This window comes from Bombus vancouverensis, chromosome 5 (assembly GCF_051014615.1).
Source record: "Bombus vancouverensis nearcticus chromosome 5, iyBomVanc1_principal, whole genome shotgun sequence".
NCBI classification, from domain to species: Eukaryota; Metazoa; Arthropoda; class Insecta; order Hymenoptera; family Apidae; genus Bombus; species Bombus vancouverensis.
This window is the reverse complement of record NC_134915.1, coordinates 7,411,187-7,435,571: the sequence shown is the minus strand read 5'-3', so window position 1 is coordinate 7,435,571 and position 24,385 is coordinate 7,411,187. Positions and strand designations below refer to the sequence as shown.

Sequence of the window (24,385 nt, the reverse complement as noted above, 5' to 3'; positions counted from 1 at the left end):
CTCTTAAGAGCTAACAAACTACAACTGCAAACAAATGCTACAGACACATTACTACGAACAAATGCTATTAAATTAACTTGTGAAATCAGCGTGTTTTATCTTAAATTTAAAATGTGCAACGAAGATTTACAAGAATAGCACATAGTATCATTTATGTTAATTAAAAACTACTTTGAATTTAGTTTGCAACACAGAATAGAGGAAAATTTTCATTGAATACGTATCAACGAATGGTTCACGTTCCCACTATGGGAATGAATTTAAAATGTAATTGGAAATTTAAATTGAAATTTCTGAATAACATTTACCAATAAAATAATTGGACGCAGTAACAAACGACATTATCGGCGACGCTATGTAAGAGACTAGATATATAAGAAACTGATTGATTATATTCCTTGAAAAGTTTTCGTTTCGCGTGTCGATATATGAGCACCAATTATAATAGAAACTAATTCTTTTAAAACGTTCTACTACAATTTTAATTTCTATTCAGAAAAAGACAGTAGGTAAATATTTGAAAAATAAGACAAAATTGTTTGCAATCGACGAATTATTACAAAAATAGGCTGTTCGTTTGTATCATATTTGTTAAGAGTCGGGTAATGTACAATAATATAATATCCTATAAAATTTGTAAATCCACATTCCTGAGAGACCAAGCGACATTTATACAACCACGTATATTCGTCTATAGTTATTTGCCATGTCAGGTTTTACTAATAGCTCTGAGATTTTCTGTTTCTTTTTTTTTTTTATCACTTCATTATAACACGAATTTCAGGTCTAATCATTTTATATTTTCATGGTTTCTTGCTTTCGTATCAGGTATGCTGGAACAAACTTTGTTCGTATTCTACACCCTCTGATTTCGCATCAGATTCATCTGTAACTTTCTCAACCTTGCACGCTCTCTCCTTAATGATTTTCTGATTTCGCATTGCGTTCGTTCACGAAACTTCAAACTTCATTCGAAAATCCTGACTTCATGCCAGGTTTGCGTACCATACTAACATACTGACAATCGTATTTCGTTCAAAATACTTTTCGCCTGTCTCATTCATCGTTCGCAATCTTAGATAATATCTAGACTAGAATATCGACATTTATATTCCAATTATAATTGTTACATATAGCTAAAATTCGGGATATTCAAAGAATTCGTTAAAATAAATGAGGAAAGTTTATTAAATATTTATGTAGAAGAAAAAATTGGTAAAAATTCGCCCATTATTTTTCCCTATATACGAATTCTCAAGATATGCATCTTTCATTTTGAATATATACAATTGTGCGTATCTTATCTATGAAAATTCTGTGCCATTTATGCCCAACTTTTTCAAGACGAAAGAATTTACAGTTTCGACATAATAGATAATGTGAATTTCAATTCACATTCCGCACGCATCTTCTGCTTATTCTACGATCATATTGCATTATCTATACATATTATTTCTAAAGATAGAAGATCCGTCGTTGTGAAGTGTAGGTGAAACGAAAGTTTTAGTCCCATAGTACAGAATGAAAGGAAAATAACATAAAAAAACAAATAAATGTGTGAAAAAATATTCGTAACTTTAAGCTCACAATAATTTTAGGAAAAAAGAGAAAATTATTGATAGATTATTTATGGTATTGCGATAAAGAAGGGAAAATAGGAAGTTGGATGGTAAGGAGAAAATGGTGGCGAAGCAATGCAATGGGGAGACAGAGAGAGTGAGAGAGAGAGTGAGAGAGAGAGAGAGTGAGAGAGGGTGAGACGGGGTCGTGAGATCTGGGGGCAGCTGGTTGTGCCGGTGGCTGCATCGATCGTCCCTACTGCGCGCGGCAAAGCTCTCCTCGTGCGGACGATACGGTCTCAGTTCCCTGAAAAATATCATAAATCTTGTTAACGATTCATTATGTGAAGCGGTCAATCGTCTATTTTTACCGTTCCGCTTTTAAAATAGGGACCACGTAGCACATATGTATCGTTTCAATCAATGAAAGAGTAAACGAAAAGGAGCGTTACTTAAAAAGTCGGGAATTTATGGCTGACTATAATCTCCCTTAATTTCTTCCCTCCCAGCAATTACCTGTTGACTTTATCGGATCAAAGCATAATATTTGTTCGCGTGTTTTATGGCTTCAAACCGTTAATTAAAATGATAGAAAACAAGTGTGAATTGAATTAAAGTTGTGAAATATTAGTGCGTGATAAATTAAGGAAAATAATATATTTTGCTTTCTGTATACTGACCTTTGTATTTATATAAATACACGGTGAATCTATAAACAGGCGACAAAAATATGTCAGCTGTATGATAAGGGTCAACTTAAATTTAAGAATAAATTAATTTGACCTTATAGTACATGTTTTTGGCTTTCCAGTTGTTATTATTATTGATTTTTGTAAAAATGTTGATGTGTCCGTTCGTGCTAGTGTTTTGAATGAAACAAAGACTATATTCACTAAGATGTATACTTCTGTGTAAATAATCTGGCGTAATGCTCTTTAAAAATACCGCTCACATAATGTTTTAAAGCCTATAAATTTACGAAAACAGCCACTAAACAAATTATGATTTACTATTAAGCTATTTTTTATCTTTCTCGTATTTATATATCAGTAGATAAAATATTCGAATTGCAAATACACAAAGGCTGTGCTCAGTGTCTTTTTAATTTTATGGATACAAAAACATGAAGTGATATGAATATGCAAAATCTGTGTGAAGATATACATTATGTATATTTTATTAAGAAACTATTCAAACTGTAATTAGATTTTTAACGATATGTAAGCATTGTGAAACACATTGAATTGTTACCAAGCATTAGTTTTAACAAAATTATAATAAAATCTTTTTGAAATGTAAATCGAATTCTAATCAGAACGAACTACAAAAGATATCATGACATATGTAGTGAGTAAATAATATACTATACAACTATATATGTTATGTAAGTTTTTTTTTATTATTTAACTTGTACTTTACAATTTGTCTAGTTGGTCATTTGGTAAATATGTTATGTAAGTGTAATAAAAAAGTAGTGCGTTTAAAAAATTGGTACTTAATTTCACAGTGATCTCACTATGACAAAATATTTTCAGACGGTCGTTTAATCGTTACATTAAATGATAATGTCAAATAGAGTTAGAGTAATCTTATTGTAGGAAGCTTTGTATCTTTTTTCCTATTAAAGAAAGTATCTTGAAAACTTTAGAAGTATCTTAAATATTAATGAATCTTTTATGAATTTATTAAAATCCTGATAATTCCTCATTTCTGGTCATTCAACTGTCATATAAATGCGATTATATATACGTATTTTTATTCGCTATGTTGCGTATTCCATATATGAATTATTACTTTAATTAATAACTTTATTTTCAATATGAATTAATTGCAGAAATCGTACAATAATAGTCTTTCAGATTCGCTAACGTTGGATGTATGTAAATGTCAACTACGTTTATAATTTATCATGTTTGTTAATTTAAACTTTTATTAGACTCTTTGTAAATTACATCATGTTGTCAATGGAACTGCATTGAATGTTTATTTGTTATTAACCATGTAAAAAGAAGCGTTTGTATCATCTCAAATTTTCTTAATTGTTTAAAAACTCTTCACAAATTTCGCGTGTTAATTTTTACGGCTCACAATCAATAAATTGATTGAGTTGAAAAAAGAAAGTATTTGTAATAAAACATAGTGTATGCTGAAAATGAAATATTTCTTTTATCAAGAAATGATATCTATCTATATTCTCTATGTACTCCAATAAGGTAATGTTTAAAGACTACTACTGATACTAAAAACGAGATCAATAATATAGTTGATTGACTTTTCAAACTTACTGAGTTTTAGCAACTTTAATTTCTAAATGAATCGTATGTAAAAATTCTATTATTTCTGGCAATTGTCGATCCCAGTACTAAAGTGAGGTCAGCAGAGCCGTTGTACCTGAGCGCCTTATAAATGGTAAATCATTCGAATCATTCGAGAAGTCGATGGATGGAACAAAAGCGCAGAAATTCGAACATAGTGAAATCTTCCATTTTCGACTTACTAAGATCAGAGCACACAGAGTATTTCTCTGGGACCTTTTGCGAGAGGCTTCTCGCAGCGCATTATTATATGAAGGGGAGCTTTTCTTCCACATTGCACCTTGGATATCCATATTCTTGCTCCAAAACTTGTTTGTACGTTGCCTAATATGCGCTGAACGAAGAACTGAATGATCGTCGAGTACACGAAGAGTCTGAGGCTCTTTCAAAGGCAGATTTTTATTAATTGGGCTTTTGTATGAGACGCATCCAGCGTTTAGGTACAGAGCTCGACAAATTGCCGCTTGAACCGGTTCTTTACCAACTTTTTCACAATCTTATATATACGTATATGGGATACTAAAATGCCCTAGAACTCGTTGCATACTTACGTCATTGCATAAAGTCTAGGCCACGTTATACTGTCAAATACTATGATCTGAAGAAACGCGAGTGTAGCGCAATTCTCGCTGTAAACGTAGATTTGTTGAGTACTGTGGTATTTCCGTGGCTAAAGTACCACCGGCTTAGAAGTACTTACACCTGAAAGACGGAGACACGAGTGCTCCAACTATACGCGAAGCTTACTCTAAGGCAAATCCTACCTTACACCAGCCATAATAGCACTTTGATGCTGGAATCCGTCTGTGTAGAAACAAGTCCGTTTGGAGTGAGAAGTTTCTCTTAATTTAATCATAAACTGTTTGTCGTTAGTCCTATCTATCTAAAGCTGGAACTTTAAATTTCTGATGTTAATGGAACGTCACGTAGGTTTAAAGCTATCTTCTCTTCAGCGCAGGTTCTCCGAGGAGACTCCTGCTGTTTGGAGAATCGATGCGTAACCCAGTTGGGCGTGTCTTCGAATGTCTGCCAGGTGAAATTTCATTGTCGTACCTTACGTATCATGGTATCGAAGAAAATACTATCAAAAGCACGTTCAACGTCAAAAAGGATGCGCAGGACAAATTCTCTAGATGTCCTCCATCGTACCACAGAATTACAGATTTTTCGATCCGATGTGCATGCTTGTGTATCAACGAGTCTTCATTTATGAACGTACGAATCAATTTCTCCAGCATTTGCAGCAAAAAGTGTGAGCAATTGATAGGACTGAAGAATTTGGACACCTATTATCACCCCATTTTGGATATAAAGACCACCCTGAGTTGTTTTTTATTTTTAAACGTACACTCTAAAGTCAAGGAGATATGTGGCTCTCATATTTTAAGAGTTTATCTTCCATCTTCTGTAGGATGGCGGGAAGATTCCGCCGATGCTTGTGTTTTTATATCCTTTAGAGGACATAATAGTCTTTGAGATTATTACTTTGTTCTCTAAAATCTCTCACGCCGGTCATTTACGTCTATGGCAGTCCCAAAGAGGTCAATTAATCCGAAGAAATATGCCTTCATTTGACAGAGTTTACTTAGATTACTCAATGAGCCTACTGTTTGAGAACTGAATATCTAATTCTGCTAGAGAACTCGTGCCGAATATTCTCCCGAACCTAACCGTAAATTGAAGGATCCAACTATCCTGTAGTCTTCGTCAGGTTTTCCGTTTCGAAACATTATTATAAGCTTTCATGCGAGCTCTGAGTTGGCTTTTATTGCCCGTTTAGTAGCTTACGGATACCGATGGTAGGTAGCTTCTTCAGCTCTCACCAGGGTATCTTATTCCTGCACTTTTTTTATTTCTTCAGACAATTCGCCTTCTACGAGGTGTCGGTGGCGTTATATTTATGTTCATCACCTGACAATGAGTTTCATATACGGTTTTCAGTGACTTCCATCTCTTCCTTGACTCCTTGCTCTAGTTCTTTTTGTACAGAAGCTGGTTAGTCGCTATTGAGTTCCTATAAGTTTGCTCAGACGCACATGTAAAATTGTCGTTAAGTAAAAATGTAATTAACAATAGTCCTTCACTTGCCAGCTGCTGATCTGTTAAGTTATCTTTTTAAAATTTAGCATCACTTTCCATCTTCTAGAAGTGACAAAAGTGGATCTGGTTCTTCTATCGTGGAATTAGGCTTGGTAGGGACATAGTTGAAAGGTGCTCTTGAGAATGCAAGGGTACTCTTATCTGCAAATATCAAACCTCCAACTCCACTAATCCAAGCAACGTAGCGCACATTTACATCGTATCTGACAATTGGGTTACGATTAGGTTAGGGTTAGAGTTAGTGTTTGCTGTCTTTTCGGTAGATATCGTTTATTAATCAGCTCTGTCCGATATATAAACCTTGAACTAAAGTTTCCGCTTACCTTCATTGCCGTTGGGGCGCATTGCGGCTGTACTGTCTTGTGTCGAGGAAAGCTTCAGTTTTAAGGATCTACGACTTCTACCTCTACGTCTTCTACCTCGTTAGAACTTTAGCCATCGAAGATCGGCAATTTATTTCTCAGGAGGCCACGTGCTATCCCTCGGAAGGATCTCTTGCTTATTGGTTCCTTCCTTACTATCTTCCGCCTTTCTTAAGACGGAGGTACCTAGAACTTTTCGTTGTTTGGTTTGGCCAAGGACCTCATCGATCACTTCCGGACACGACCGGACTTTCATGAAGGTGGTCTGAACACATCGCGACACAAGTTACAGTCACGTCGCCTCCGCCTCGAATCTTCGAAAAGATATACAGGGTGTCCCACGCAATTGGAACTAGTCCTATAGCGTTAAAACGATAGAAGAGAAGAATTGATTTCATCAGGAAAAGTTAGATGTTTTCGATTAACGTATGACGCGGTACACGTATCTCCTTCGAAAGTGAAGGCGTTTCGATAATTTGAAGTTTAACTTTTTAAAATGGAATTATACATTTTTTTATACACCATTCTCTGCATTTTTAATTCTTGAACTTTTACTTAATTTTTCCTACTGAATTTTCATTCTGTCTCCTACCGCTCTAACGCTATGGCTTGTTCTAGGCATACCAGGTACAACGCTCATCTTACAATCAATGACCTTTGAGAGGAACTTGAGAGGAACCTTTCCTAAGATTCCAGGAATCGTCGACCAGCATGTTAGTGTGCGGATGGTGCACTGATTTTGGCCATATATTATCTCTGCACACATTTCATAGGACATCTCTATCGAGTTAAATCCTCCCTAAATTTATCCCTGTTTGAACAATCTACTCCGGTATTAGTCGGTTTTTGGGGCAAGACCCCGGCATAGTTCCGATCCTCTTATTTTCAAGTGTCACAGTTCTCAGCTAGTGGATCCGCTGGATCTGGGATCGCATTGGACTCGATTCTGTTATTCTATACTGTTCTATACCATTCTATATTATTCTATATTATTCTATTATTGGATGATATTTTAGCAACATTCCTAGGGCGCGTATAGTTGGACGGCTAAGTCTCTTTGGCTTCCTGGCGTCCTTCTCTCGTCCCATTTCTTCGAGGAGCGAATACTTGGAAATGTGCACTCTTATGATTTTTCTATACTATGACAGATGTCGACGGAATACCAAATATGTCTCGAGCAATGCATCTGTGTCTCTGTGAGCCTTCCTCTTCGCTACTTTGTGTTGTCTGCTCCTTTTTAGAAGGTGACGTTCTTTTAGACTCTATTGGTATTGACTCAATAGGCTGAAAGTTCCATTTCAGGATGGAAGGAAGCAAATATTTCTATCCTGTATCTCCCTAGGTTAGTCGCAGATGAGTTCCTACATTCGTAATGTACAGACTCACAATTTTTTCAAGATTCTCCATACAATTTTCATGCAGCTACGAGTACTAAGGGTCAATCCTACAGAGCTCGCTGTGCAAAAGGGACGGTTGCAATTACAAGGAGGGGACGTTGAACACCCTAGGGCCATCGTTCACAACTCAATTAACCCACGAGCTATTTAGCCGCCGGTACGATCGCTTACGTACATTTGATGATTGAGGTAAGTTTACGAAGGGTCTTGATATCCTTTGAAGGTTCTTGCATCTTAGTTTTACTGGCCAGAAATCTCGGCGGATAGCTCAGTTTGATCCGAGTTGATTGCAGAATCGACCTAGCTCTCGCTCAGCTTGCAGTCATCCTTCTATTGGCCATCTGAGGATGCGTTTTGTTGGAATTCAACGAAAGCGTCGTAGAGGATAAATTAATTTGCTATGAAGAAATTCCGAGGTTACAACGCGTCTTAAAAATAAATATTTAGAAAAGTAAACATAAAGAAAGATTAATATGCAAGCTTTTTAAAAATTCTCTGCTTCAGACATGATCATCTTAGAAAGCCTGAAATCCGTTGAATGGCATAGTTATATAAATATCTGTACAGTTAGTATTATGCGAGATAGAAATTCAATTAAATCATCAAAACAAGTTAAAATTTAGGGAAATTGGCTGGAATAGTCATTAATCATTCTTCTTAACTATTGATATTTTAGAAGTATGACATTTTCTATTGAGGATCATACACGAAATTAAGTGGTAAATTTTTGTTCATTGGTAACCCCTCATATTTAGAGTGAATCAATAACAGTTACGATTTAAAATAACTCTAAAATAAATCACTTCCTGACACACTTTCAACGGTTCATTGATATGATATATTTGTTTGATATGAATATTCTATTTCGTGAGATACAAATAGAAACATTTTATAGTTTATATTTTATATTTTCTTCTCTATTCTATATTTCTCTATTTTTCGCAAGAGAAACACCAAATTTATACATATAATAACGACGATGATGATTGTGTAATTTGAAAAGTTATGATCTTAAGAAAAATGATTTATCAAAATATTTTCCATTTTTTCTTATCAATGAAAATTTATTGCCTCCAGTAAAGATACTCTGTGCGCAAACTTAATTCCCAATGCACAAACACTTATAATTTTAAGAAATTGTATAGTTTTCTTTGTCCCTTAATTTTTGGAGTATTTTATTATCTATATAAATCAAGATTTTCTTCATAGATAAAAACAAATGAATTTTCAATAATCGTACCTTAGTTGGATTTAAAAATGCGATAAAAAACAAGACGTTTAACGCGACTTCGTAATACCTTTGGCCCTGAACAGGATTCCCGAGGGCAACGGAACTAGTTCGAGGTCTCACGTCGAGGAATGTTCATCAAGTAGACCTTTATCGCAAGAACCTTGACAGTCTTTTATATTAGTACACTTTAGAATCATGTCAATTGAAATAGACCAAATGGACAGTGATTACGAGAAACAGTGAAAAAGTTTTTTAATTAATAATTAGAATTTCGAACACAAATTCAACGTAGGTAGTGTTATTCACGCAGGTAATGATAACCCAGCAATTTAAATTGTTATGTATAGTGATCCATAGAAGTAAGCACTTACTATAGAAAACTTTTACGAGATACAGTTCGAAATATCTTGAAATTTCATGAGCGCTGTAATGAGGAAAATATAGGAAAGCGTGTAGACTTTTGCAACTGATTGTAACTGTGACAAGATTTACGTGGAATCGTATCGGTTTGAAAGCGTCATTTTTTAAAGTATTTGCGGAATTTCAACTTTGCACTTATTTGAAAAATTTACACGTTTCATAGGAAAAATTGTCGTCTGTAAGTTACTATCTGTTTGTGCCAAACGACATCGAAAAGCGTCATTGTTCAAATGGAAAGACTGAGAGAATCAGTGTTCTCTTCAAAGCCGTGTACAGCCAACAAACGATATTTCCGATACAGTGACTGAGCGTTGGAATCGACATGTAGCTCTCTTAATTCTTTTGTTGGAAAAGCCAGTTCTAACCACCTAGACAAAAACTTATTAAAACTTGAATGAAACGTGCCGATGGGAAAAAGAACGTAACGAGGAATGTTTTAATCTGTTCGTCGAATCTATTACTCTTATCCATTGTTATAGTTTTCGAGATAAAACATCAATTTATAGTACTATTATTTCTCTCCGTTTTTTATGAATAAAATTGAAAGAGCAAAAGTACAGAGGCGAATTGTCAAACTTGAGATCTAATGTGATATTGTCGAAAAATAAGATTTCTATTTTATGACATTTAATTATATGATTAAAGTTTGTAATTAATTATATAAATTTATATTTCGAAGACTATCTAGTATGTATCACCACTTTCTTTGAAATTAACTCGAAAGTGTATAGTTTCTTTAACCGTTGAAGTATTAGAAATTTTGCAGTGCAACGATAATATGAAAGATAATATAATTATTTTCTAATTATTTTAAAGTGTTAACTAAAGTGGACGTAAAACGAGCATATAATTATCACTGTTGTAAAAATATCGAATAAATACTTAACGATAACGTAACTGTACAAATTAAATCACAAAGCAAGTCTATTTTCGATAACATTGTAGGTTTTGTAATAAATACACAAAATTGCCTTATACGTATTTGTGTTACTTTGAAATAACGTTACACTTACGACAAACATTTTATCGCTTCAGTAGTTTAAACTATCATTAAACTATTGCATTAAACTGTATTCAAAGTATATTTCGTAGTATATTTCGTAGTATATTCAAAGTATATATTAATTTAAATTCCTGATTTCTCTTTATTACTTCACTACGATTATCGATTTAACATTATCCAGACTTTGTTCCTTCCACTCGATTTCCGTTCTTTTCAGCACCAAGAAACTATGATTTAACCGTTCAATGAATTGCTAATTCATTCTTAGCTCGTACAATCAGTAAACACATGTATTACACATACATATATACAATAATTTTCTTGTTTCCTGACGCCACCTGTAATAAGGAATATACCATAAAATGAAATAAATATATAATATTATATAAATAAAAATCTACTGTCGATAGAAAATGTTCAAATTGGAAAATATATGAAATATCACAGAAAAGCTTGGAAAGTATGACTACTACTCTTACTAAAACTTTTCGCTAACGAAAAGCGTTTCTCTTCCAAAAGCATAACTTGTACATTCGTCAAACAGTGTAGTTTAATTTGAAGCATACCTAAACTTAGTTTTAATTTCATCATATTTCACGACAAAAGCTGTATCATAATTTCATTTTCCACCAAGTTATCCACTCGTCTTTGACAAGTGAAACGTGAGGATTTACTCAGCCTTCAACATATTCTGTGTATCCCTCTCAATAACCTGATACATATCAATACGCACGGGGCTATAAATTCACATAAGTGTGTGTGCAATATACTAGGTAAAATATAAATTTAAAAACAAAATTTCGGCTAATAGCCAGAACATGGCAGAATTTGGTTATTGCAATGAAATGAATGAAAAATTCTGCGACGTATAAAGAAGCTAACTTTCTTCTTGCTATTATAAGAAGTTAATCAGGCAAAAAGATACTAGATTCCAAGTTAGATTCAAGTCTCAATTTTACGACGAAAAAGATTTTAATAACTATAATCGCTAATTTAATATGCGATTAAGCAACTAATTCAATCCTTGATCCATTTAACAATTAAATATTCGCTCTAATCTTAAGTTACGATTATACATAGATCAAATAAAAATTTCAAAGGTTTGATAATAAAATATTTTGCTTGAAATCTATAATTAAACATCGCCTAATTGATTCATATAAACATACATCTTTGTTGACTTCGCCTTCGAAAAATTGTTGCGTATCCGATTATGTTAGCGTTTATAAATCAAAGATTATTATATAATCTAATATATATCTGTAACACAAGATATTCGAGTTTTTGTCGTCGCGTGGAAGTTACAATGTTGAATCCTTATTTTAAAAATGTTGAAAAATGTGGGATCGAGAAGAAAACGTTGTAAGTTACAGATTTTACATCGATGGTTTCATCGATGGAACTAATCGCTTACAATCCTTTAAAAATTCAATTGAAAAGTTTTCTTTACAACAGCTCCAACAGCTGTAAGAATTATAGTTGTATATTTGGATTTGATTCTCAAATAACGAGATAAAGAAAAAACGGCTTCCTCCAGGCACTACATCTCGAGAGCAGACAAGAGGCAAAAAACATTTTCAATTACGTGCAATCAACTATAAAGGTGGGAAGACTATACTTACAATTAGATGAATAGGGAAGGAACAGAATTATAACGATAAACCTCGATATATAAAAGAAGATATTTTTATATAGAGACACAAATATAAATATACCTAACTGCATATACATACATATATCATTGTATTAATATAGCTATATAGTACTATGATATAGTACTGTGATGATATGTAACTAAATAAATGATATCTAGCGTAAATATGTTATTTCAACCACATCATACGTGCCTTATGGTGTAAAATATTTAATCTGCTGTATGATTTACAGAAAGAAAACGTTAAATATCTTGAATAATTTAAGCTCTCTGAGAATATGCTGGAAATCTCCCACATGTATCCTATCTCTTGTAATTACAGTAGAAGTTTGTCTATCAGCAAATGATTTATTATTTTATACAAAGAACACAGACGTGCGAGTAATTACTTCTCAAGTTATTCTGCGAGGCACGTTAAATAAGCTACAAATTTGGGCAAATAAATCAGGTTCCAGTTTCTTCTAAAATGAAATGCACTGAATACGAAATTATTTGTCGGAAATAAGTTTGATTAATAAACAGATCAACTGAATTCAAATTTTAGGCATGCTAATCGTTAAGAAATTATGATTCGGTATTAAATTATGAATTTTAAAGAAGAACGTAATATTTGTTTAAACATTTTCAAAGTAATAGCAGATATAATTTGAATTAATAAATACGTACACAGCTATTGTTAAATCTAAGATCGGTTATAGTACAATTACTTACGAATCAACAAATAAATTTGTTTTTAGGAAATTAGAATTTACACACAATTCTGTCTTAGGAATAACAACCAGAATACTCAAAATTAGCTTTACTTCGCTATTCTATCTACTTCACTAAACAATTATGTATATAGATTTTTATAAATTTGTATAAACGTATATATTGCAGTCTTTGGATCTTTCATCCACCATAACTTATCCAAAAATATTACACCTCGATTCATCGAAGAATACGTATTATTTTGTTCCAAAATGTACTATATCAGCTTCAAATAAATTTATAGTCATTTATAGATCAAAAGTTCGTCTATCGCGAAAACTAATATACAGCAAAGTAAAGTTTAAAATTCAAAGTAAAAGTTTAAACGATTGAAAGTTCGAAATTCGTAAAATATAAGTTTTGGTACGTTCTAAGGCGAACAAACTTGTAAAACGATCCGAAGGCTATAAAATTCTAAAATTATCCGAAGTGGTACGAAAGTCTAAAATACAAACAAACTGTGAAATGTTCTAATCTTCCGTTTCTGATTCTGAAGGTCTCACACCCTTCAAAAACTTCCCTCCAAGATTAGCTTGGAGGATCGCGTCTCTTTGGTGGAACGTAGGATTAGTCAATTATATCTCGCAAGTCAGCCTCCTGATAATACGATACTTCCGAGTATACGGAAAATTGCTGCGCTTATGTCTTCTGTTCTCAAGAAAATCGACGGGTGTTTACGCTAAATTGTGTGAGAGTTTACGATGATGTTAAATGCCGTTGAGAGTGGTGTGACTGGGAAATATCATTTTGTCTTTTACGATCATGTTCACATTTCAAACAGCCAAAGTGTTCGAAAAAATATATCTATCGGCGTACTGAGTTCGCGAAAATGTCAATTCGTCCAAGATGCCCGAGTATGCATCGCAATACGCGTATGATATGGAGATACCGAATATAAAATATTCAAATTTTCCAAAGCATTAGATATCCGACGGTGTCGAATATTTTTAATAAAATTGACTATTATGAATAAGAATTAGACATTACAATTTTGTAAATTTCTAAAACTTTTGTATAATAATTAGTATATTTAAATGCACATGCATGTTCCTTTATTAAAAAATGTTCTCGCGAGCAAAATGGGTTATTTGTTCTCCATATATTTAGCAGTAAATATTTCATCGTATTTACTGTTAACGAGGAACTAATTACTTTTGTCACAGAAAACAATTCATTCTTCAATTTATATATGAATAGTTGTATAATATTTATATATCGATAATTTTAACACCAAATTTAATCATCAAATTGTTTGAACAAGCAGCCGTCAAATAATTTGGGGATCCATTATAGGTGTATAATAAATGGTAAACTTATTTTGTAAATGCAGGAGCCAGAAGTAGAAAGAGAAATTTATAACGGCGCGCAATCATATCATTGGGCGAATTGTAGGAAGACCCTCGAGGAACCCTATCATGGACTACTTTATTTAAATTAGCGCCTCTTCTAGCACGAAGCACGACACTGAAATAATTTTCACCGCGAGCACGATGTTGATATTACAACCGTGTTTCAAAAGGGAAAACTCTTCTGCTACAACATAAAGTATGTCGTGCAAAAAATAATGTCCTTCCCTAAGGGAAGAATTATATTTCCAATTTGTTTGTTTCGGTTACATTATTAAACCACCGAAACACTTTGAACGGCGTATTACGCGGAAATATTAAAAATCTACTAAATTCGGGTCTATCACGTATATTATTATTCGTGTAAAAATGAGTAAATATGCATCGACAATTTAAACAAATATTTTTCTCTGGAAAATAAAATATATTGCACTTTTATATATTCGAGACATTTTATATTGCAAATTACATTCATACGAAATGTAAAACAAATGTCTCATCAAGAATACTTCAAGAATAATTATTTTCAGTGGTTTTTATATCACAATAACTTCGCAGAAGACGGTACTTTTGATATTTTTAAACAAATTTCTAAATCGATATGAAATTTTTGTCAATCTGAATGACGTCCCTGCTCGTGTATATACGTGAAATAGTCAGTGATTTTGTATACATATGATCTAAAGTAATCTGGGTTATGGCAATTCGATATAAACGGTGGAACTTTATATCTTCAAGCTCGCATTGAGCAAACCCGAATTTGGTTGATTCCATGTAAAAGTTACAAATCATAAATAGCGTAACCAATTAACTAAATTACTAAACTCTGTTACCTAAGCATTAACGTATTCTGTAATATTTGTAACTAACGTTTTAATAAATGTAACTTGTCTTAGATATAATGACTTGTCTTAGATATCTCTGTATCGTGTTTGTTAAATAAATGTTACAATGCATAAACAAATAATTTCTGTTTAACAGAACCACCTCTTCGTGATGAACAATCGGTGAAAGTGGCAGGTAATCAAAGAAGATTAAGAAAATCATCGAGGAGAATGTCGAGGAAATCAGAGGGGGTGGATGAACGCCCCATGGATCCGGGGCTCAAACTTGGTACCACTTGAATGCAAAAGAAAAAGGTTCGTTTTTATACGAAACAGAAGTTTCCATATTCTTACTTAATTCGGTAGATATTAGTTTCTGTATCGCAATACTTAAATATGCTAACAATAAGCAAACGATTTAGTTTTACGATCAAACATCGTGCAAAGTGTCAGATTTTAATCTATTGTATTATATTATTGCCATTATTTTGAGTAATACGTTTAATTACAAAGTTTGTTTATTTATGCAGGACGTATTTACAAATATGTTTAATTAAGAAAGACAGGAAAAATAAATTGCCAAATACAAATATTAAAGTCAGGCGAAAGTTACCTATATTTTTTGAAATTGTATCAAATGCTTTTTATGCGTAAAAAGGAGCTTGAATCTACAGTTACTCTGATGACTAATTAGGCATCTTATGACTGATTTAAAACAGAGTAACTGCTTTGAAAGTGGATCAAACGACTTGAGTTTTTTTTTAAGTTAAAAGGATTAAAGTTGACTTGGTGAGCTATATAGAGTTGTATTAATATCTATAATTAATTTCTATTAATATCTATAAGTAATTAAAAAGCTTCGTGAAGCTTTCTCTCACAGAAATGTAAATATGCTTCAAAATATTTTGGATTCATTAGAAGAGCTATAATTACGATCAAGCAACTGGAAATTACTAACATCCAAAGAATTTGCCAGAAGTTCTAAATCAAAAATACGAGTAAATACTTGAAATTGTAACACTGAATAAACATACTTGAAAATTCGTTTCTGTAACATGTACTTAAATTACGTATGTATGTATAATTGTACAACACGTATCACTTAAAATATTATTTTTATCGTTAGATTTGTTACAGTTCCAAATCATCAGCACGACTCTATATTACTATATACCTTCCTCTGTATGCACAATTAACAATTTTACTATTTTATTCTAGAAGTTAATTACACTGTAACGAATTTAATAAATGTAGTCGTCTTAATCAAATAAAATCGACAGATTTCTAGTAATACGAAATTTATATTTTATTAATGTAAATTTTACCGATATCTGCAAAGTGAACTCTATATGTTTTCTTATGTTAGAAAATAATTGTATTCCTATCCAGTATATGAGCTGGGAAACTTTTTTGCTTACGTAATCCATATCAATATGTCTGAAATTGTGTCATAGTCTGCTATGATTAAGTTCAATGGTAAACTGAAAATATTCTTTGTTTACCAATGTACATCTTTTTTTTACCTGTTTTAAGTTAATACCCTTATACGTTTGTTTACAAGTCAAAGAATTTCCAATCGAGCTCTGTTTGATTATTTCGATGTCGAAGAAGCAGAGTTATCGTTACACTTGTGAGCTCAAATTAGTAACATTACTAACAATACGTTTTCTTCAATTCAAAAATTCTACATTATTTTCTCGATCATCGAATACGTGCCATTTATACAGAAATTATTATTAGTTTAATTGAAATATATATATAATATTGATTGACTAAATTATGTTAGTGAAATTTACTTGTAGTATCTCAATAGTTACAAAGCCCTAAATTGCTTCCAAATTCTACTTATAGTCTATCTTAACATTGTTCAACGTTGTGTATTGCTACTAAGCATCAAGATTACAAATATTGATTCTCTGTTTATCAGTTGTCCTTCGTTCCATCATATATGTAACTATTTCTGAACAGCGACAAAGAATAAATTGACGAGCACTTGTTTTAAAGTACAAATGAGCAGTACGCGGGATGGGCAAATCTTGGCTTTGGGCCCTGTTTCCTGCGACGATGACGACGATGACAATGATGGCGTACGTTACTGTAACGACGGCTACCTCGACCTCGGTACCGTCTCTTTCTACAACTACCAGCAGCGAGATTTTCGATACGAAAAGGGTAAAGTAGTTTAATATCTCTCAATTTCTCCTTCAGTGGCCTTCTTGTTTAACTTGGACAAACTTTCTTATGTTTCATAATGTAATTAATTAACAGGCCATTGAAATATTACGTCATTCTATTTATTAACATTTTCTCATAGGCTGCATGTTCTTTGTTCTTCTATATATTTTAAACGACGAATACTTCTCTTTCACGATCCTTTGCTCAAAGCATTACCAATTGACTCATTCGAATCTGAATACATCGTTAAATAATATCGGACTGGTACTGTACTAAGTGAGATATAACATTGACCTAACATCTAGTGAGTTGTTAATTCACACGAGTCTCTTAGTTCTCGAATCTTTCTATTATTTTCGCATTATTTCTAAACAAATCGATTCAACGTATGATAAGGCTCATAATACTGAAAAGTATTTTTTTATCTTAATTTATATTTGGTTCTATTATATTTGATAATTTAGAACGACGTGAATGCGATGACAAAATGTCACATTGGTTTTATAGAACCGCCTTTAGAAGGCTACAATATGAAACACATGATGCTTTATTCTTTCATAAAATACTGTTCGCTGAACACGAACGTTACAACAAATAGAGATCTATTGTAACAGCACTCAATAATTGATATTGTATATTCGTTATTTTCTTTATGCCCTACGTTGTTAAGGCATTCAACGTTAAAACTAGAAAACGGACGCTTGTACATTAGAATTAACTTATCTTCGTTCCTGATTCCGCTGACACAAAATACAAAGAAGAACTTCCGTAATTTAGAATGAATTGCAAATTGCTTAAATTTAGTATATAGCGTTTAATTTGATACCGAGTTCCAAGAAATAATCTTCAGAGAACAACAGCAATTACCAGATCTCACTACAGAGGGGAGAATGCGCTCGATAGGTTCTATTTCCCAACGATCTACCATTCCATTGGTTTGGGCATTCAAGCTGTCACTAACAAGATTACTGACTTCTAACTCCACTTAGCACATAGGTCTGTATAAAAAGGAATTTGCGGAACGTCAATCTCCCCACAATGCGAAAGATGCGGCAACTTCTCACAATAATTGCAGAATTCTGCTCTACTATCATAGCGATTCAACAGTATAGAATAGCAATCATGCTTTTATTTCAGCTGGAAAATGTGACTTTCTTCGAATAGCTGTATCATGTACATCAATCCTAGCAATTGTATTAAAATTGGAAATGTCGAATTCTATCATCCTAAGACTCGTGATTAGATTCAAAATTCTTGTAGTCTCGCCGTGTCTGCCTCGGTTAATTTTTACTTTAATTGTGACAAGAACTTACAACGAATATTAAGTAATTAATTATTTAACCGAGATATCATTTCTATTTGAAATACGATGGCTGCTAACGAATGGATTCGAGTTCGTTTGAATAAAATAAAACAGTTGGCTTTAAAGAGATTATTGTTATACACGCTTGCGTTGTACATATATACGGGTAACGTATGATCGTGTAAGTGAATTTTGGTTGCAATGGTGCGCTTGCATCAGGCGAATGAATATCCTTTCGTTCCTCACTCTAGCAAAATTAAAAAATAAAAGTGGAAACGCGTATCCGTTGCAGAATTCAGTTTCGTGGATCCAATCGAGCATTCTCGAATGCTCTACGGATGCTTCAAAAACGCTCCGACTGTTTTTATTGCGTAAATATCGAGCGAATGCTTTCATGACGTGTTCTTGCAAATATTTGATTAACTTTAAGTGGCAAAAAGAAAGCGACGATATGAGGTTTCCCGACTATTTTGTACAATAAATATCATCCGTACGTGCGTACAGAAAGTTCAATTCATTTTATTTCCACCTGTTATACGTACAATTTGTTCGTTCGTGTTTTCGGCCAGTGTTTATACCAACTTGCTTATTTCCCTTATGCAGAATTAAAGTCTTCCGCTGTTCGCCAAAAAAGTTTGTAATTAGTAATAACAAAAGAAGTACGTACACTTTATATGTCGAAATACACCCTCGAAATTTGTTACTGTATATCGATGGAAGTAGAAGTTAGCAAATAGATGTTGCATCGCGACCTAAGCTATGAGAATTGGAGTGTTGAAATTTATCAAAAATAGAGAGTCAAGAAAAATAACACAAATGTGGAGAAGAGATTGAGCTAAAATTATGACGCGAATTTGCAGTCGCCTGAAAGAACCGATTATATTACACCACGTAATTCTGTACTCAGAGTAAACGTAATTTTATTTGAACGTCCTTTTCCATAGCTCGAATCGACTACGACTACACGAAAGGAGGCCGATGCTCCCGAATCGATGTGTTTGCGTTAATTAGTCTAGGGTCAAACAGGGCCTAGTAGGAGCAAAGGTTCTTCCCATGTAACATATCCTAGTTGACTTCCTAGATGTTCCAATTGATTAGGGCTACACATCCTCGACCGAACAGCGAAACCAATATTCATCTGACAACATTTCAACAAGCTTATGGCGCTTCGGCTGAGTTTCAAATTAACTCACAATGCGCGCAAGTTGTGCCTTGTGTCGGTTGGAGAGGAATCGATAATCGTGAGAATGAAAATATCGCAAGTAACTGCGTTAATCAATTGTTTATTTAATAATAGCGTGTAAAATTGAAAACTAACGTTCATTAGAAATAAATTTCATTAGAAAAGTCATGATCTTATCAAAATTCAGAATTATTACAGTTCAATGTGTTCGACTAAACATTCATTTTCTTGAAATTCAGAGAGATATATACGATAGTGATATAAGCAAAGTCTATTAGTAGTTACATTGCAAGTCATTGAAATTATACTAGCATCAGATAAATGCTCTTTAACATTCAGAAATGTTGTGGAGATAAAATAATAATTTAATCAAATATTATACAAATATTCAATATTCGTTAAGAGTTAGAGCTATAAAAAATTATTAAAGGTATATTATCTTCTTTTAAACTATAGAGTAACTGCAAGTTTTAATATGTTCCATAAGTAAAACTAACAATTAATATTACGACACTAAATTTTCCTTTGTGGAAAGTTTACCAAGTAAAAATTGGTAATGCATGCATTGAAATGAAAAAAGGACAAGCAAAAAGTTCGTAATATGATAGATTAATTTTTTGGAACTAAAATAAATATTTAATACAACGTTGTATCGAATTTGTTATTATTTCTTATTTTTGTTGTAGGTGTTTTTAAATAAAGTATACTTCTACAGACTTTTTTTCTCATTTTTACTCTTAGAATATAGTTCTACCTCTTGATGGAATAAACCAAAAGCTCTCCCTGCAAGGAATCGTACAATAGAGATAGGGTAGACAAGAGCTATCACCTAACACCCTCGGCTAACTAATAACCCTCATCCATCCTGTTCACATCGCACAAGGGAAAACCACGATCTACATAAAATTGGCTTTTAAATTTTTAAGCTAGTTAGCATAATCAAATTCTAAAGTACTACAATTTTTTCTAACAATAGATTAATTTTTGTTGTAAATTTACACCGCATTTTTATCTGGATCAAAAGAAAAGGGCTATCTTTCGTAGGAAAGAGATACGTATAGCGGTTAATATTTAGTATTTGGAATTCAAATTTAAATCCAAGTGAACAGATTTCAATTTTACGAATCAACATTGAATGATCCTATTTAATATATTGCAATTTATGTTTGCTAAATTTATTTGCCTACATTTTCTACCATATACAAAAAAGTTAAACGATTATTCTGAATCATAATATCTGACGTGACAATATTTTCTTTCTATTATAAATCTAGCTAGCATTTGGTACGCGCATGTTGCAACTTGCAATAAATTTATTCTTCCGCAATGAGATTGATAACAGTTGAAGACAAGGCATAGTTGGATCGTTAAATGTAAATTCTGGAAAAAAAGATATTTCATATGCATCGATCTAATACTTTAATTAGACACACACGCACACACATATAATAACAAAATGTACATATGTATTCGCAACTGGTGTTCTAAGATTTGCATAAATATGAAAAGCAGTTTCATATTCGCGTATATCCGTTTGTAAGGCAAATTTTAGTATAGATGAAATAGAAATCTCTGTAGCAGAGGTAAGTAAAATTATGCACTGATAAATGAACAAATCGAAGTATACCTATTACAAGATGTTCAGCTTCCTCCTTGCTAGAACCATATTTTCTTACATTCTCTGGCATAAACACTCCGCTCGTCTTCAGGAGTACCACTTTATCGCTGATCTCTCTCTCCCTCTTTCATTCTCTTTGTCTGACCTTTTCTTTTTCGTTTTTCGTTCTTTACTACCAAGTGCAACTTCAATCCTTTCGATGCGTTCGGTGTGGATTACTTCAACGTATTTCTCCGTCGAGACGTACCTCTCAGGGAATTCGTAAATGCAACAAACGCTGTGTACGGGATGTATATTCCTAATATTTATCGTAGTCTGTAATCTCTAGACTATGGAACTTGCTCAGGTTTGCTTCGGCTATATCTCGCGCAAAGCGGTTTTGCTGAGTAGGCAACTAAGCTGAGCCACTGGCATAACCTTCAACTCTGCTCAGATAGTTTGTAAATTTCAAGTTTAACGACCGTCGATGAGAGGAACAGTTGTTTTCTCCCATTTAACGAGACGCGACAGAAATCTCAAGACGGTTCTAGCTCGCGTGGTTCCGCCTGGATGCCTGCATAATAACACGACTTGTTGACAAGCAACAACTGGAAATAACTATCGCTGTCGCGACGCCGGACGCCACATTCCATGCTGTAGAGAATGTCTTTCCTGTTGGCAGAGAACGAGGTATTATCATCGGCCACCCATCAGGGTTAGAGATACGAAGTTTAGCTTTTGCACGCCTTTACAGAAGTGTACGGCAGTTATTGCTTGGTTCACTCTCTGGAGGAGAAAACGACTGGGTAGCGGTGGCCTACCGAAGAGGAGAGTACGGAGAGTCACCTGGGTCCCTAAGAATGCACAGAGACGACTACCTGGCTCGACCCTTGGAATGGAAACAGCGATTGAATTATTATTGAAAGAGCACCATCGGACTGTCTGAACGTACGTGAAATACATAATATTGTGATAAGAGTGGAAAGACTAAAGAGTGGAAAACGACTGGTTGCTAGTAGTCTAATAAACCCAATAAAGAGAGTACAAGGGTTCATCTGGACGCTTGAGAATGCACAGAAAGAACTGCTTCATCCGCCGGAATAAAGAGAACAACTGGATTATCCAAGAGGAGGAGTACAAGTAAATTCTGGACGTACGCGAGACACATAATATTGTGACAAATAAGTATTATCACTTGGGTCACACTCTGGAGGAGAGAGCGGCTGGAGTATCTACCGGGCAGCTGCCAGAGAGGAGAATATAAGGAGTCTTCTGGACGCCTCATCGCAATAATTACAATACGAGGTTTCGGTTGCTTAAAATCGGACATCCGAAAGCGAAGCATTTACCGATTTTGTTGAATTTAATTGTATTTGAATTGGGCTTGTAACATTCGTAAAAATGGATAATCTTCTACGCGTGTCCTACTACACAAAGAAATATGAAGGCATTATGCGAGTCACGTGTTACCGTGTGAACGGATGCGATATGAGAATAGAAATGAGAACAGGAGAAGTAGATAAAGGGTCTTTCTACGTAGAGACCTCTTCTACCGTTGTTTTTGTGTGTTACGTTTACTTAAGTATTAAGGATTATTAAGTATTAATTAGGAGTTTTAAGAATGTGAAGAATTTTAGCTATTCTCAGAGATGTAAAAGCCTTAATCAAAGAAAGTTTTTTCTGTCAAATAAATTTGGACTTTTTAGTTTACAAAACTACGAACTATGTTATTATTATCAATCATTGCGAAATTAAGGACACGATGGAACATGAATGTCGCTTTATGTATCGAGTTTGATAAGTTGAGATTAGATCTGTGTTATATCTCACTAATCGCAATCTACTCTTGTGTAAAAAAAAGTTCTCGATAAGAACCTATTAACATACTTTCGGATCATTAATTTCAGAATTTTCACTCATTTCGTTTATTTCTTTTAAACCCATTTATTACTCAAACAATTACGCTCCTAGTTATTTTTTCGAGATCTGTTCAACTTACGTGCGCATACTACGGATTTGCTTAGATATTAATATATAATTATGTATTATATTTTTATTCATGCATGAATATATATGATACAATTACAGGGATACAATTGCAGTTTAAGGGAACAACGAAAATCATTTACATTTTAAGAAAAGAGAACTCCTCCTACTTAATTTCGCGTAATACGGCTGCGTAATATATAGCATCGAAATTGTTTGCGTTAGATAAAAAGAAACAGTTATTGGACGATACCATTAGATAATCATTCAATTTGAAATGCAGGTTATACTCTAAAACAAATATCTGTATTGTATTCATTATGTTACTGTACACAATTCCATATGAAATGTACGTATATATTTATAAATAATTTACTTGCTTGCATATTGAAAAATACTCGTAAAATTAATTTATCATCGATTCTATTAAATTTATAAAAACACATCGTGTGAAAGTTGTTCATATTTGTGTGAATCAATTTACTAAAGTGTGAAAACATACGATAATTATAATGTTGAAGGAGATAAAGAAAAATGTTTAAATTCGAAGCAAGATGTCACTTCGTTTTAAATTCTCATTACTTAATTAATACGATACATAAATTGTGTTAATTGAAAGGCGGGTATCGAGGAAGCTCTGGACGTGATAGAGGCGGCATCGACTGGATCGCTGGGTGAAGATTGTGCCACGACAGCTGGTTTTAAATCCTTGCCAGCTATCGTAGCACTTGATCCTCGACGTTACGATACAGCACGTCAAAAAGCTGACATGACAGCCCTGATGCTCCAAAATCTTGGCACTATCGGAGTATCAAGGCACAATGGTGAGTTACTAATAATAATTGCTAGAAACTTACGATGAAAAATCCTATGTAAGGTTTAAACTACAATCATTATAAAAATATTGAAGCAACAATGATAAGGAACAATTAGACAGTACATAATATTATTATCTTTTTAGTTACAAGCTTAATTACACTTTTAATATATAATACTAAACGCTATCAACTTTATCTAATATTTACATCGAATATTATCAACTATAAAATGAGTACATTATTAATATCGATAATTCGAATAAATGAGGGATCTAATATATTTTTAAAGAATTATCTTATCGGAATTCAATTTCATAATCAATTGAATCAAGTAAAAGAATATTATCATCTAATGATAGTGT

General features: G+C 33.3%; 1 protein-coding gene across 8 annotated transcripts in view; it reads left to right on the top strand.

The window, feature by feature from the left end:
- Positions 1–24,385, top strand: part of LOC117159676 (putative G-protein coupled receptor CG31760) — a 66,124-nt gene that overhangs the window by 19,988 nt on the left and 21,751 nt on the right. For 6 of the 8 annotated variants that reach the window (XM_076618974.1, XM_033339738.2, XM_033339737.2 and 3 more), the window contains exons 2-4: positions 15,119–15,276; positions 16,966–17,133; positions 23,825–24,029. In XM_076618974.1, the coding sequence (XP_076475089.1) occupies positions 16,987–17,133; positions 23,825–24,029 (352 nt within the window). In that variant the 5' untranslated portion in view covers positions 15,119–15,276; positions 16,966–16,986. Of the gene's footprint in view, positions 1–14,121; positions 14,337–15,118; positions 15,277–16,965; positions 17,134–23,824; positions 24,030–24,385 lie in introns of all 8 variants that reach the window. The other 2 variants (XM_076618973.1, XM_076618977.1) reach the window with 2 other exon arrangements.